This window comes from Schistocerca gregaria, chromosome 7, assembly GCF_023897955.1.
Source record: "Schistocerca gregaria isolate iqSchGreg1 chromosome 7, iqSchGreg1.2, whole genome shotgun sequence".
Taxonomy (NCBI): Eukaryota; Metazoa; Arthropoda; class Insecta; order Orthoptera; family Acrididae; genus Schistocerca; species Schistocerca gregaria.
The window spans coordinates 345,423,084-345,435,427 of NC_064926.1; the positions used below are offsets into that span (position 1 = coordinate 345,423,084).

At 42.2% G+C, this 12,344-nt stretch overlaps 1 protein-coding gene across 1 annotated transcript in view; it reads left to right on the forward strand.

The window, feature by feature from the left end:
* The window catches only part of LOC126281579 (uncharacterized), a 108,855-nt gene that overhangs the window by 64,688 nt on the left and 31,823 nt on the right, over positions 1 to 12,344 (forward strand). Inside the window, exon 3 of the mRNA XM_049980661.1 lies at positions 3,202 to 3,354. Coding sequence (XP_049836618.1) covers positions 3,202 to 3,354 — 153 coding nt within the window. The remainder of the gene's footprint in view (positions 1 to 3,201; positions 3,355 to 12,344) is intronic.

Here is a 12,344-nt window from a genome sequence, read left to right on the forward strand (position 1 = left end):
GGTTGCTTGCAATATCAGCTTAAAATGAACAGGTACCTGTGATGAGTTAATCTTGTGTACTGTAGGCATTTTTAAAACGTAATAAAATCAGTATAGCTAGTAGAGAACTGAATAAGAGCTGTAGCTGTTAATCTATTAGTTAAAATTGAATATTGGTAAATCACGAAGAAAGACGATTGTAAGTTAGAACAGATTAACGACACAGCAACAAAAGTACTAAAACTTGCTCTACGTTACTTAAGTTGTTGTTTTGGGTGTGCTGGAAAAAATGTTGAATCCTTCACTTTCCTGATGGAGCCCAAGGAGAGTCTGAGAACATTCTTCCACACAAGTAACATATCATTTGTTTTCACATTTGGAGAAACGTTAGTTTTACGGGCTAATTTTTATATTTGCAATAAAAAACGACTGCAACACATAAAAAGTGAATGTTATCAATGTAAAATTGAATGAGAAAATACATCAAACGTCTATTATAGGATGAATGTCTGAAAATTGGCAGAGTACTACTTCCTTTCTAATAATAATTTGATACTACTATTTTATTCCAACCCTATCATATTAATATTTTAACTACAAAAACTATATGTAAATATTTTAAAGGTGGGGGCGGGATGGGGGTAGGACTTGGAGCAGGAGAGGCACCACAGGACATTTTAATTTCCACTGTCTATTCTTTTACAAATAAATTCATAAAACTTTGTCAGCATGACCAGGAAGGACTGAGGATTCACACTCATAGGAGTGGAAGTTAAAAGACATAGCAAAGTAATTTTTTTTACATGTGTAATTCCATAACTTTTTCACTTACCATTGGCTGCATTTGTTGCTACAGGTAAGAGATATTCTTCGATAAATTTTGCAAAGCATACAAACCAGACTTAAAGGTGTTTGAAACACCAGAATTTATTTGATTCTAATAGTACGCGCTGATGAACTTCTGAATGTGTAACTTTTAAACTTCCGCGAGAACAGGTTGTCGCTCACTCCGCCCCGTTGCAGCCGCCTGGCGTTCTAACGCGAGTTACTGCTCAGTGCCGTGAATAAGAGGGTCATGTTAATCATGTCAGTGAACCAACAAGCGGTAGTTCTTTGTTCTTTTCCAGTCTGTAACAGGTTCAGGGATCTCTTTGTTTTGAACACTTTTACGTTGTGATTCACAAATGCATTGTACATTAATTAAATAAATGATTATCCGTTAAAGTAGTAGCATAATGCTCATTAGTTATTAACATCACTGCAGTGCGTTATTTTCTTTGGACTGAAGAGCTGTTAAAGCGAAGTACATGTGGAGGAGTTGCGTTATTCTTCAGTGTGATTGCATGATTAAAACGTAAATCAAAAACCATTAACTCCATTTCCTAACAATTCCTCTTTTGGTTAGGTTTATTCGTTTCGATTTTTAGGATATATACGTTGTTAAAATTGACCAGCTATGTGCGTATGGCTGCCATATTACGTGTTCTAGAACAAAATTATAAAACACGTTAGACAACTATGGCCTACTCCCCCGTCCTCTTCGCAGGCCTTCGACATCTCGCGATTAGGTTCAAATGGCTCTGAGCACTGTGGGACTTAACATCTGCGGTCATCAGTCCCCTAGAACTTAGAACTACTTAAACCTAATTAACCTAAGAACATCACACACATCCATGCCCGAGGCAGGATTCGAACCTGCGACCGTAGCAGTCGCGCGGTTCCGGACTGAGCGCCTAGAACCGCTAGACCACCGCGGCCGGCCGCGATTAGGTGACCCCTGGTTGTCACTCCTCTTTACAGTACTTCGCACTCGGTCTTTAGACGTCTGCAGTGAGCCGGAGCGAGAGGCAAAAATCATGTGCGAGCAGAAGTTTAATAGCTGCACATTCAGAAGTTCTCCGCTTCGTTCTATCGGAATTACTGTGCCTATTTTCGCACAGGATGCATAGCTGGGACTGACATCTTGCTAGCGTCATTTTCTCTTTACAGTATGAAGTCGAGTTGGTGATGTTTATTTCGTCAGACGAGGATGCCTCAAAACAGTACAAAACTTGAGTACGAGGCAAGATGATATCCTGGCTCCTTTAAATGACTATACTAACTCAGGGGGTTTCAAGTGACACCTTTACACAATTTCTGTACGGTTGCATCACTGTACGGACTCACGAATTCAAGTGGCCGTTATGTGCGCAATGGCCATTATGCCCGCCATCCCCCCAACAGTCCTCAACTAGGCTACTGTACAGCCACTATTACCTGTGCTTAGAGTTGCGCCCTACCAAAACAACGGTTGTGTTGGTACACTGCATAAATTACGTAAGAAATGCTACGACTACCGGTAGCATTGGTAGCGTCGGTAGCGAAAGTAGCATAAATGAATGTTTAAGGAAGAAACCGTGAGCTGACGATTTCTCTTTGTTTGTTTTGCACATAATTAACAACGCACTTTATTCATTGTTAGTCCATGGTGTATTTTACATTGTTACATAACATAAAAGTCGTTTTGTAACCAATAAAAATTAGTTATCTTGTAAGTTCTACGCTTTTATACAACCAATGCAATTACTGCTGATGCAAGTACAGTTTACATACATAAAGATTAAAAATTACATATTTGTTGTTGGTATTCTGTAGCCAAAAAACGTTTTTCATCATGGTCAAAGGCAATAGGTTGTTGTTAGTACTGATAATTAAGAAAGTTGAGTAACAGAAGCATGTTTTGTATAAACTCGACGAAGATTTGAAGCGATATTCGATAGTTTTTGTACTGAGTATTTTTTTTTAATTTTACTTTCTTCGAAGAAATTGCATTTTATAGCACTATATGATAAATCGGTATTGTTTCTTTTTCATTTTTACTACAAAACTCCTCTGATTCTCGTTACAAACTAACAACTTTCAAATAAAAATGTTCTGTAGGTTAAGGGACCCTTTATGAATCTGCACTCAGTTCCTAGGGGAATCTAGTAGGACGCTGATCGCATACGCAGACAAAGCGACCAATACGTGGTAACACCTGATTGGTACGCAACACACGTAACGTACAAGTAAAGCGGGTACGATCGTAACTGAGAAAAGCTACTAGGAAAATGACAGTAATCTACGCTCCCTTACGATAGTCTACGGTAGCTTCACAGCTCTACCTGCGTTTAAAGTGCTCCCAGTTCTGAGGGATTAGCGATACTACGAGTCGACTGCAGGGGGTGGCCTCTGCTGTTGCAGGGAGCGGCGGACAGAAGCGGGCCGCGGGCCTCTTCCAGTTCCCCCGCGTCGGCCGCGCCTTCATCGACGCGCCGCTGCCCTTCCCTCTGAGCGTGGTCGGACCGCTGCGGCTGGCTCCGAGCGACAAGGACGCTGACCCCGAAGCCGCCACCGGTGAGGACAGTGCAGGCTCAACTTGTCTCACAGCCTCCCTCCCCCCACCGCCCCCCTTATCACTTTTCTTCCCAGCAACACCCTCATCTGAAGCCGGTATTCCTTCTGGTGTTCCTCACCTCCTTTATTCTGTTAGGTAGTGATCTGTCCTACGTGGTACCACACCTGAATAACTGTCTGTCCAGTTCACACGTGATTAACATTTATTTGGCACAAATCTGAAATATACAAAGGTCTTGATTACACAATACTTTATTAAGCATTACATCAGACTGAAGCTGTGGAACAGAGTGTACAAGGAAACTAACGACAGCAAATTTGTATATAATAACGTAAGAATACATCCCAGTAATCCATATAGGAAACCATATACACAATTTTCAATTAATATCATACTTATACTTAAATTAAACTTTAGCAAAATGCTCACGAAAGTAGGCACATTGACTGAATATAATACATATCTCATACAGGTATATTTAACAGCGCCGTTGTCTGTTCGAAGAGAACCATCACCAATCTGTCTTTGGTGGTTAAACTATCTAAGAAGTAAACGCAGACCAATAGGTGGCGCAAGATAACTTTACAAAGAGCGATCAATCACAAGTCATAACATAGTGAACAACTTGATCAAGGTACATTCATGCTACTTTTATGGAGGAGAACCTCATATATTGACAGCAGGTAAAATTTAGATAGCATGAAATGTGACTCGTTAGGTAGCACCGTAAACGACGTAACAGAGGTAGTCGTTAGTAAACAAAACAGAAGACATGTTTGCAACCATTAAGTCATGTGGTACAATGTAAACATAAAATCGAAAAGCATCAGAAATAAAATATACATTGTGAAAGAAAAGTTTACAGTCATCACAAAATAAAACGTTACGTAAGTATCACCAAATTCTGTCATATCACAATAGCTCCTGTAAGAGAGTGCAAAAATGTAACGGGACATAGAGAATGCTCCACTGAATAATTTGAGGCAGGGAACCTTGGGATGGAGAAGCCATTTCTATGTCTCATTTGCACATTTGTCTAATATTTGGACACTTTCCGAAACAAATTATTTTTAGATAAATTTTTGTGAAAAATATATGGTTGAAATGACTCTGAGCACTATGGCACTTAACATAAGTCCCGTAGAACTTAGAACTACTTAAACCTAACTAACTTAAGGACATCACACACATTCATGCCCGAGGCAGAATTCGAACCTGCGACCGTAGCAGTCGCGCGGTTCCGGACTGAAATGCGTAGAATCGCTCGGCTACCGCAGCACGCAAAACTACATGTTTCAGCAATTTGTTGGTTAGCCATTCTGTTGTATCACTTCTTTCCAACGTTGCGGCGAAGAGCTATTGGCCTTTTTTTTAAAAACAGTCAGTGCATAGACCGTCCCTTTCTTCCTCTAATCGACGCTTCGAATTTTCTTTGTAAGACTGATTTTTTTTTCTAACGCGTCGCTCTACTTCTCCCCAAACATTCTCAAAAGGGTTGAGGTCTGGTGATTGAGGTGGTGGCTGGAAGACGTTTGGAGAATCGTACGACAAACAATACTGCACAATGTGAGCCTTATGTTTCGGGTCATTGTCCTGTTTAAACTTCAATGCGTTTGATATCACCGTTTTTCTGCACTTTTGGGTAAATTGTTTTCTGGTGGGATGCGCTAGACATATTTTTCCATAGTACTGTCGATGAACACTGATCCGCCCGGTTCAACGCCGCGCAGGATTAGCCGAGTGGTCTCAGGCGTGGACTGTGCAGCTGGACCCGGCGGAGGTTCGAGTCCTCCCTCCGGCATGGGTGTGTGTGTGTATTTGTCCTTAGGATAATTTAGGGTAGGTAGTGTGTAAGCTTGAGGACTGATGACCTTAGCAGTTAAGTCCTATAAGATTTCACACACATTTGAACATTTGAACGCCCGGTTCAAATGTGAATATGCAGCCCCAGACGAGAACACAGACACGTGCAAGCTTTACAATGGGCTTACTATTTGTGGCTTTCAATTCCTCATTATTCTTCGCCCACCTCATCTGTCCATAAGACCCAAAAATGTTAAATTTAGTTTCCTCGGTAAAAATGACGTCGTTCCACCATGTTTCTTCCTTCGTAATAAACTCTTTAGCAAAGTCCAGCACCCACTTCGTTTCTGTTCATTCGCATACAGTTTCCTCCTAGCTACTCTTGTACTGTAGTCACTATTTTCCAATGCTCTGTCAATCGCTTGAGGACGTATCTTCTCTAAAGTCTCGTTCAGGAGCTCACCTGCTAATTTTGGTGTATTGAGTGTATAGTGCTTCTTTATTTTTCGTATTAGATTTCCCTTGTCACGTGCATTCAACTTCTTTGATTGGTGAGTTATAGAGTCTATACGGTCTGCGTTTTTGAATCGTCTCACGATATCAACCTTAGGGACACTAATAGGACTTTTGTAGGGAGATTACACGACGATTGGATGAAGAAGATTTCAGTGGAAACACGAATTTTCACATAAGTGCTAAAGTTACTGAGACCAACTGTAGGATTTGGGGCAGTGAAAACCGTAGTGATTCACTAACCAAGAGCAAAAGTGTACAGCCCTTTCTTTTTTTAAAAAAGAATGGAGTAATGTACTTAGATATGGTGGAAAAAACTTTAATTTCGTTGATTGGCGTGACTGACCGCGGACACGTACACTTTATGCACTATCCACCGACGTCAGGGACTTCCTTGGCAACTGCTTTCCAGATAAATGGATCGGTCGAGGTGCATCCTCGATTACATGTCACACAGTATCACAGAACCTGAAACGTGCTGATTTTTTATTGTGTGGATTCATCAGGGGTACTGTGTTTGTACTACCCTTATCGGCTTCTCTAGCAGAGCTCAGAGCTGTAATTGAACAAGTTACTTATAACGTACATAGTTTGACAATAAATGTATGGGACGCACATCACAAAACTAATGGAAGTCACATTCAACTCCTTTAGTTATAAAGTAAAAAAACTATGTACTTCGCTGAAAACTGGTATCAACACCAGGTCCGTAAATCATGCAAATAAGTCTACACGGATTTTGAAAATTTTAGAAACACTTGTTTTGGCCTATATGACACTTAGAGATGCTGACGACGCTTAGAGATGTTTGGAATTTGAACAAAGTGAAAACTACAAAAATTTATGTTGTTTATTGTCCTGCCTTCAACTGCAAACACATGCTCGTCATGAGGTGCACAATATGCACCGAGGTATAAATTTTCCCCCTCAGATACTTCTGCACACGTTAGATATTTTTAAAAAAATTGGGTAATGAAAGCAAAAATTTACGACCCGCTTCAAATACATTGCGATGTTATCACTGATATATTTACAGCATGCTTTGCCACTAAATAACTGAAACACCGTTAACTGTTTCGTCGGCGGGCGAACTTTAGGCGACGGGCAGCGATCACGCAGTGTTTCTTGGAGGCACCTGGTTCTGAGTGTTACAAGAGGCGCGGTAATCCGCAGTGTACCCGCACAATGCTGTTCCTGATAGCAAGAAGTTTTACCATAAAATCTTCCAACTGCGAGTCATAGAATCCCAACAGTTCTTCTGGTAAATTCACATTTACTGCGGCCCGGGCGTTCTCAGGATTATATCCAACGTCGTAAAAGTTCACAGGCCAGACGGTGGATTTACACAGTTCTCCAGACCGTCCACACCACGTCCCAGGTTTTGTGTGTTGCCGCAGGAACACAGTTATGATGTCAATAGAAGACAAGCGCCGTAGCTGTCCACCGAAAGAAACGTTTCTGCATGCAATGTGACTTCCAGAACTTCATTTGCTTAGTCTTGTCTATGTTGACCTCCATAGCTAATTCCTCATATAATGAGGAACCTCCACAGCTATAATGATACCCATTTATTATGTCACGATCGGCTTCGCCCAAACAACATCAGGTTACACTGCCAAAGGACGTCGTAAGAAATCCCGAGGGCTATGCCAATATCATCACTTCAGAAGTCTCCTTAGCTTATGTAACATTAAAGGCAATTTGCCTTTAATGTTATGTAAGAGAGCTAGACTTTTGGAAGTATTTGTTATGAATGCTATTGACAATCTAACTCGATGTTCTTTGAAGGAAACTGCTCATTACATAATCAATGTGTATCAATGCAGCTGTGGTGGTTCCTTATTTATTTTAATCATTTGTTTAGTCTTATCTGATTTAGTTTATTTTTTAAGTAGCAAAAGAAGTGGCTTCTCCTAAGGAGGCAGTGCCTGCTTATTACAATATACCGTGTAACAATGATATGGGAATTAATGTAAGAAAAACAAACATTTTAAAGATACTGTTTATTCCGCAAACGTGGCAGAAAGATGAGTCAGTTTCTACATGAAGATAGCAATTGTTTTTAAAGTGCACACACATGGCACAAAGCTGAGTCAGTTTCTACATATTATCGTTGACCCCCAGTGTAAGATGGTCACCGCAAAAGAGGGCTGAATACCTGAAGAAACTAATTCCTGCAGGATTTTGAGCGACAACACATGCACCAAATCGCGTACCTCTTCATCAGTTAGTGCCTCTTGTTGTCCGTTGCTTCAGTAAGTGGTTCAGATCGTAGATAGCTGCAAGCCACGGAACTGCAACGCATTCGCTGTTAATCCCCACTGACAGAATTGGATTTGATGATTAAAGTCATCACCATGTAATTGCTGATGTAGCGACACTTGAAACGGGTGAAAGCGGTGACGATGCAGTATGCGCATGACACTACTTTGACTCAGTCCACCGGCTTTCGTAATGTCCCGTGTACTAATGTGTGGGTTCATGACAACAGCAGCTAACACACCAACTGCACCCGCTTCTCCTGTGACGGGCCTGTTACGGACCCGTTTGCGTGCTACGACCATACCTGTTGCATACAGTTGGCGGTAGATATTTTGCAATGTGAGGCACGTTGGATGCTCTCTGTCGGGGTACCGTTCTGCATACACCCTGCAGGCTTCAGCTGCATTTCGTCGACGCTCGCCATAGGCGAGTATCATCTCCGCCTTTTCAGAGTTCGAATACACCATGGTCACAGTTCCTACAACACTACACTACCACAGACGTCTGGTAATCCAATTACACTAGCCTCTCACCTCACGTTCGGTCTGTGGAATCGGTTCGTTAGTATTTGATGTGGTTTACGAAATATATCCAGCGGTAACGTTAGGTGACTCACCCTGTATTAGGAATTGTATATACTGAAGAGACTTCTTATTTGTCGGTCGCCATTTGCTTGCGGCATATCATTTCTCAAAGATAAGTACTGTCATTTAGCGTTCTGCAATAAAAATTCATTAATACGATTTGCTTGAATTGTTGTCTAGCGATACGAGAAAGCAGGTTTTCTAGGAACCCTATATTAGACGAGTGGGCAGGACAGAAGAGAAAGTATGTGGGACAAGATATTGGTTTGAAGAGTATTACACAAATTAGGGAAAATAGATATCTTTTCCACAGATGTACAAGGAATTTACATCACCAAAGGTAATATGATGAAAGACACACGTCCAACTATAGCACGCAGTGAAACCACTTGTTTGAGTTCTCTCTTGAATTTGATAAACAAGGTATTAAACTATGGCTGATCTGTCCTGTAACACACACGTATTAAATATATTCTAGTAAAATAGAAAAGACGAAGTCTGTCATGCACTGAATAGGTTAAACGGCAGACAAGCAGCTTACAAAAAACAATTTAATAGAAAGTATGGGCTTGCAGTTCCCCGAGCAGGTCGTTTCCTCCATCAGTCGTGGAGGTGACAGTTAAAACATCAATCGGCACGATGGCGCTAGTATCACTTCACAGGCTGGGCCGTCACCTCTCAGCTGTGTTTGGTCAAACGCAGAGGTCACACACCCTAGGTGAAACCGGAACTCCAACTCTCTACATTGCTGCCATGTCAACAATTATTTAACAAACAAAGAGGGATCAAAAATATAAATAAATATTTTAACATAAAGAGTCCAAAAGAATTAAAGAAACGGTCACTTCTGTTTGCCGCACACACCACAGTAACCCCACCCCGCCGCTGCTCCTGCACTCTCCAGTGGGCTGGTGTGATCCAGTTTCCCAGAAAGTGGACAGAGACACACGTAGCGCAGATGTCAATGATAACTGAACGACAAGGACGTTGCGTGCCCAAAGCACATATACCACACCAGTAACAAACACAAAATGAGGCCCACTAGGAAAGAAAGGAAGTGTGTAAGAAGCCATCTAAATATGTAAATGTAAATGTAAGAAACCGACAGTCGTTTAAGTTAAATAGACATTTTTAAACCACACCCGTGGTTGGCCGCTGCTTAAATTATAAATCTAGTAATTGCACCACATAGAGTATATGTGCTAAGTCCTGATACCTCTAGGTTAAAACAATCTGTTGTAAACAACATATCCGGCGAATCTGTTGTTCCCGTCAGTAAGTTGACTGGCTTGGCAAAATCTGGGCTTCGTGGTGACTATTTCAGTGGTGCTGGTAGCGTTGCTGGATCACGCCCGATCCAGTGGCGTCGAGATTGTGCTTCATGGAACAAAGACTGCTGGTTCTACATCCTGGTGTAACAACACATGATCCACGATTCCCTTTCTCTGAGCTATGGTATTAACCACGTTTGCACTATGGTATTATGAAGGTATCCTTGATGTGTTGGCAGAAGAGCCAACACCGTGTTACTAGTGGAGGCCGAAATGCACGCGTTTTAGCTCACGCAGGCTGGCGTGAGGAGGGAAGAACTATACTGACGTGAGATCTTCAACATGACAAGGAATCAGAATTCAGAAAGCGGACGTAATTAGTTTGATACTTAACTTTAATCTATTAATGATGAACGTCGCCCTTGACGGTACATGATTCACAATATTGTCTCTTCAGAACACATTCTTGAAGAATATGGCGCCTTGCTAGGTCGTAGCAAATGACGTAGCTGAAAGCTATGCTAAACTGTCGTCTCTGCAAATGAGAGCGTATGTAGGCAGTGAACCATCACTAGCAAAGTCGGCTGTACAACTGGGGCGAGTGCTAGGAAGTCTCTCTAGAGCTGCCGTGTGGCGGCGCTCGGTCTGCAATCACTGACAGTGGCGACACGCGGGTCCGATGTATACTAACGGACCGCGCCCAATTTAAAGGCTACCACCTAGCCAGTGTGATGTCTGCCGATGACACCACAATCCTGGCCTACAATATAACATGAGGTGGGTTCCTTTCCAACACTTGCACGTAGCTGGGATTTTTCTTTAGACCATAAAACCATATTTCTATGTGATATAGCAGACATCCATCAGAAAATAACACTCTTGTGCGAGACATGGAATTCAGAAATTGTGCCAACAAAGCACAAAAGGCTGCTACTCGCTGCACCATTTCGTTGCCGGGTAATTCATTCACTAACATTAGTCTAAATTCTTTTGTATTCAGATCTTTTCTAGTGAGTTCACGTATTGCTGAACGCGGTACTTTAAGTTCTGCTGCACGTTTGAGAATGGATTTCAGTGGAGACTGCTTAGTCGATGAAGTGAAGGCAGCAAGCGTTTCCTTTTACGTTTTCCAGCGTAGCCTGTCTCCGACACTGCGTGAGACAACAGTACGTTTCTCACAATCAAGTAGGATTACCTTAAGAGGTGGAATTTCGCCAAAGCAATCTCTAAACGCACTCGTTATCTCTGTCACTGTTTTCACTGGTTCTGTGTGTGTATGTGCAATCTTACGGGTCTTAGCTGCTAAGGTCATCAGTCCTTAAGCCTACACACTACTTAACCTAAATTATCCTAAGGACAAACACACACACCCATGCCGAACCTCCGCCGGGACCAGCCGCTCAGTCCATCACTGCAGCGCCTTAGCCCGCGTGGCCACTGATTCTGAACGTTCATGCACCACACATATACGCCGGTAACCGCTGTGTCCATTCAGATCGGTAGTGCCTTCACAACTGAGAGAAAACAATATTGGCAAGAATGACTTTCAGCAATTGTAAAGCACGGATACAAATAAGACATATTTTTGTTTACCCAATTGCACAAAATCGAGAGGGTTACGAGTACTTCTCAGACACCCTATATGCACAGTGCTAGTTTGCAATTCCTCTACGTGTTCCAGAGCTATGCTACATCTCCCTCCAATGAGCGGTGCTGCGGGTATCTTATCCCCCTCTCAGTGCCGGCCGCGGTGGTCTCGCGGTTCTAGGCGCGCAGTCCGGAACTGTGCGACTGCTACGGTCGCAGGTTCGAATCCTGCCTCAGGCATGGATGTTTGTGATGTCCGCAGGTTAGTTAGGTCTAAGTAGTTCTAAGTTCTAGGGGACTGATGACTTCAGCAGTTGAGTCCCATAGTGCTCAGAGCCATTTGAACCATTTTGAACCCCTCTCCGTGGTCCGCTTCTAAGCGATACAGGTAGCTCCGATTTATGCACATTTTGACGTTTCACTGCACCATAATTTCTGACTGTGGACGTTCGTCGCTCCGTGACTCCAGCAACTATACATCACATCCACGGGACGTTTAGGACGAACTGAGTTGAGAATTCAGGAAAAGGGGCACTCGTTTGAACACCTTTCTTAAATGAACATTCCACCTCCAGAACAACCATCTGAATACAGCAAATTATGTAAAGTATGTTGTATCCACCCGTAAGGCTTTAAACGTTTCTGGCACACTAACAGAAATTTTATTTTAATTGCTTTGTACATGGTGTATATCTATCATCTACATGATGCACTTACAGAGCTGTAACTCGTTTCTGTAATTCTACGGAATATAACTAAGTAACCTTTCTTGATCTACATCTACATACACATTCTGCAAGGCACTGTACGGTGCATGCCGGTGCGTACCACGTCCCACTAATTCTTATTACATTTCCTGTTGCATCCGCAAACAGAGCGAGGGAATAATGACTGTCTATAAGCCACTGTAAGAAGCTCTAATCTCTCTCAACTTATCTTCGTGGTCCTTATGCGAAATGTTTACTGACG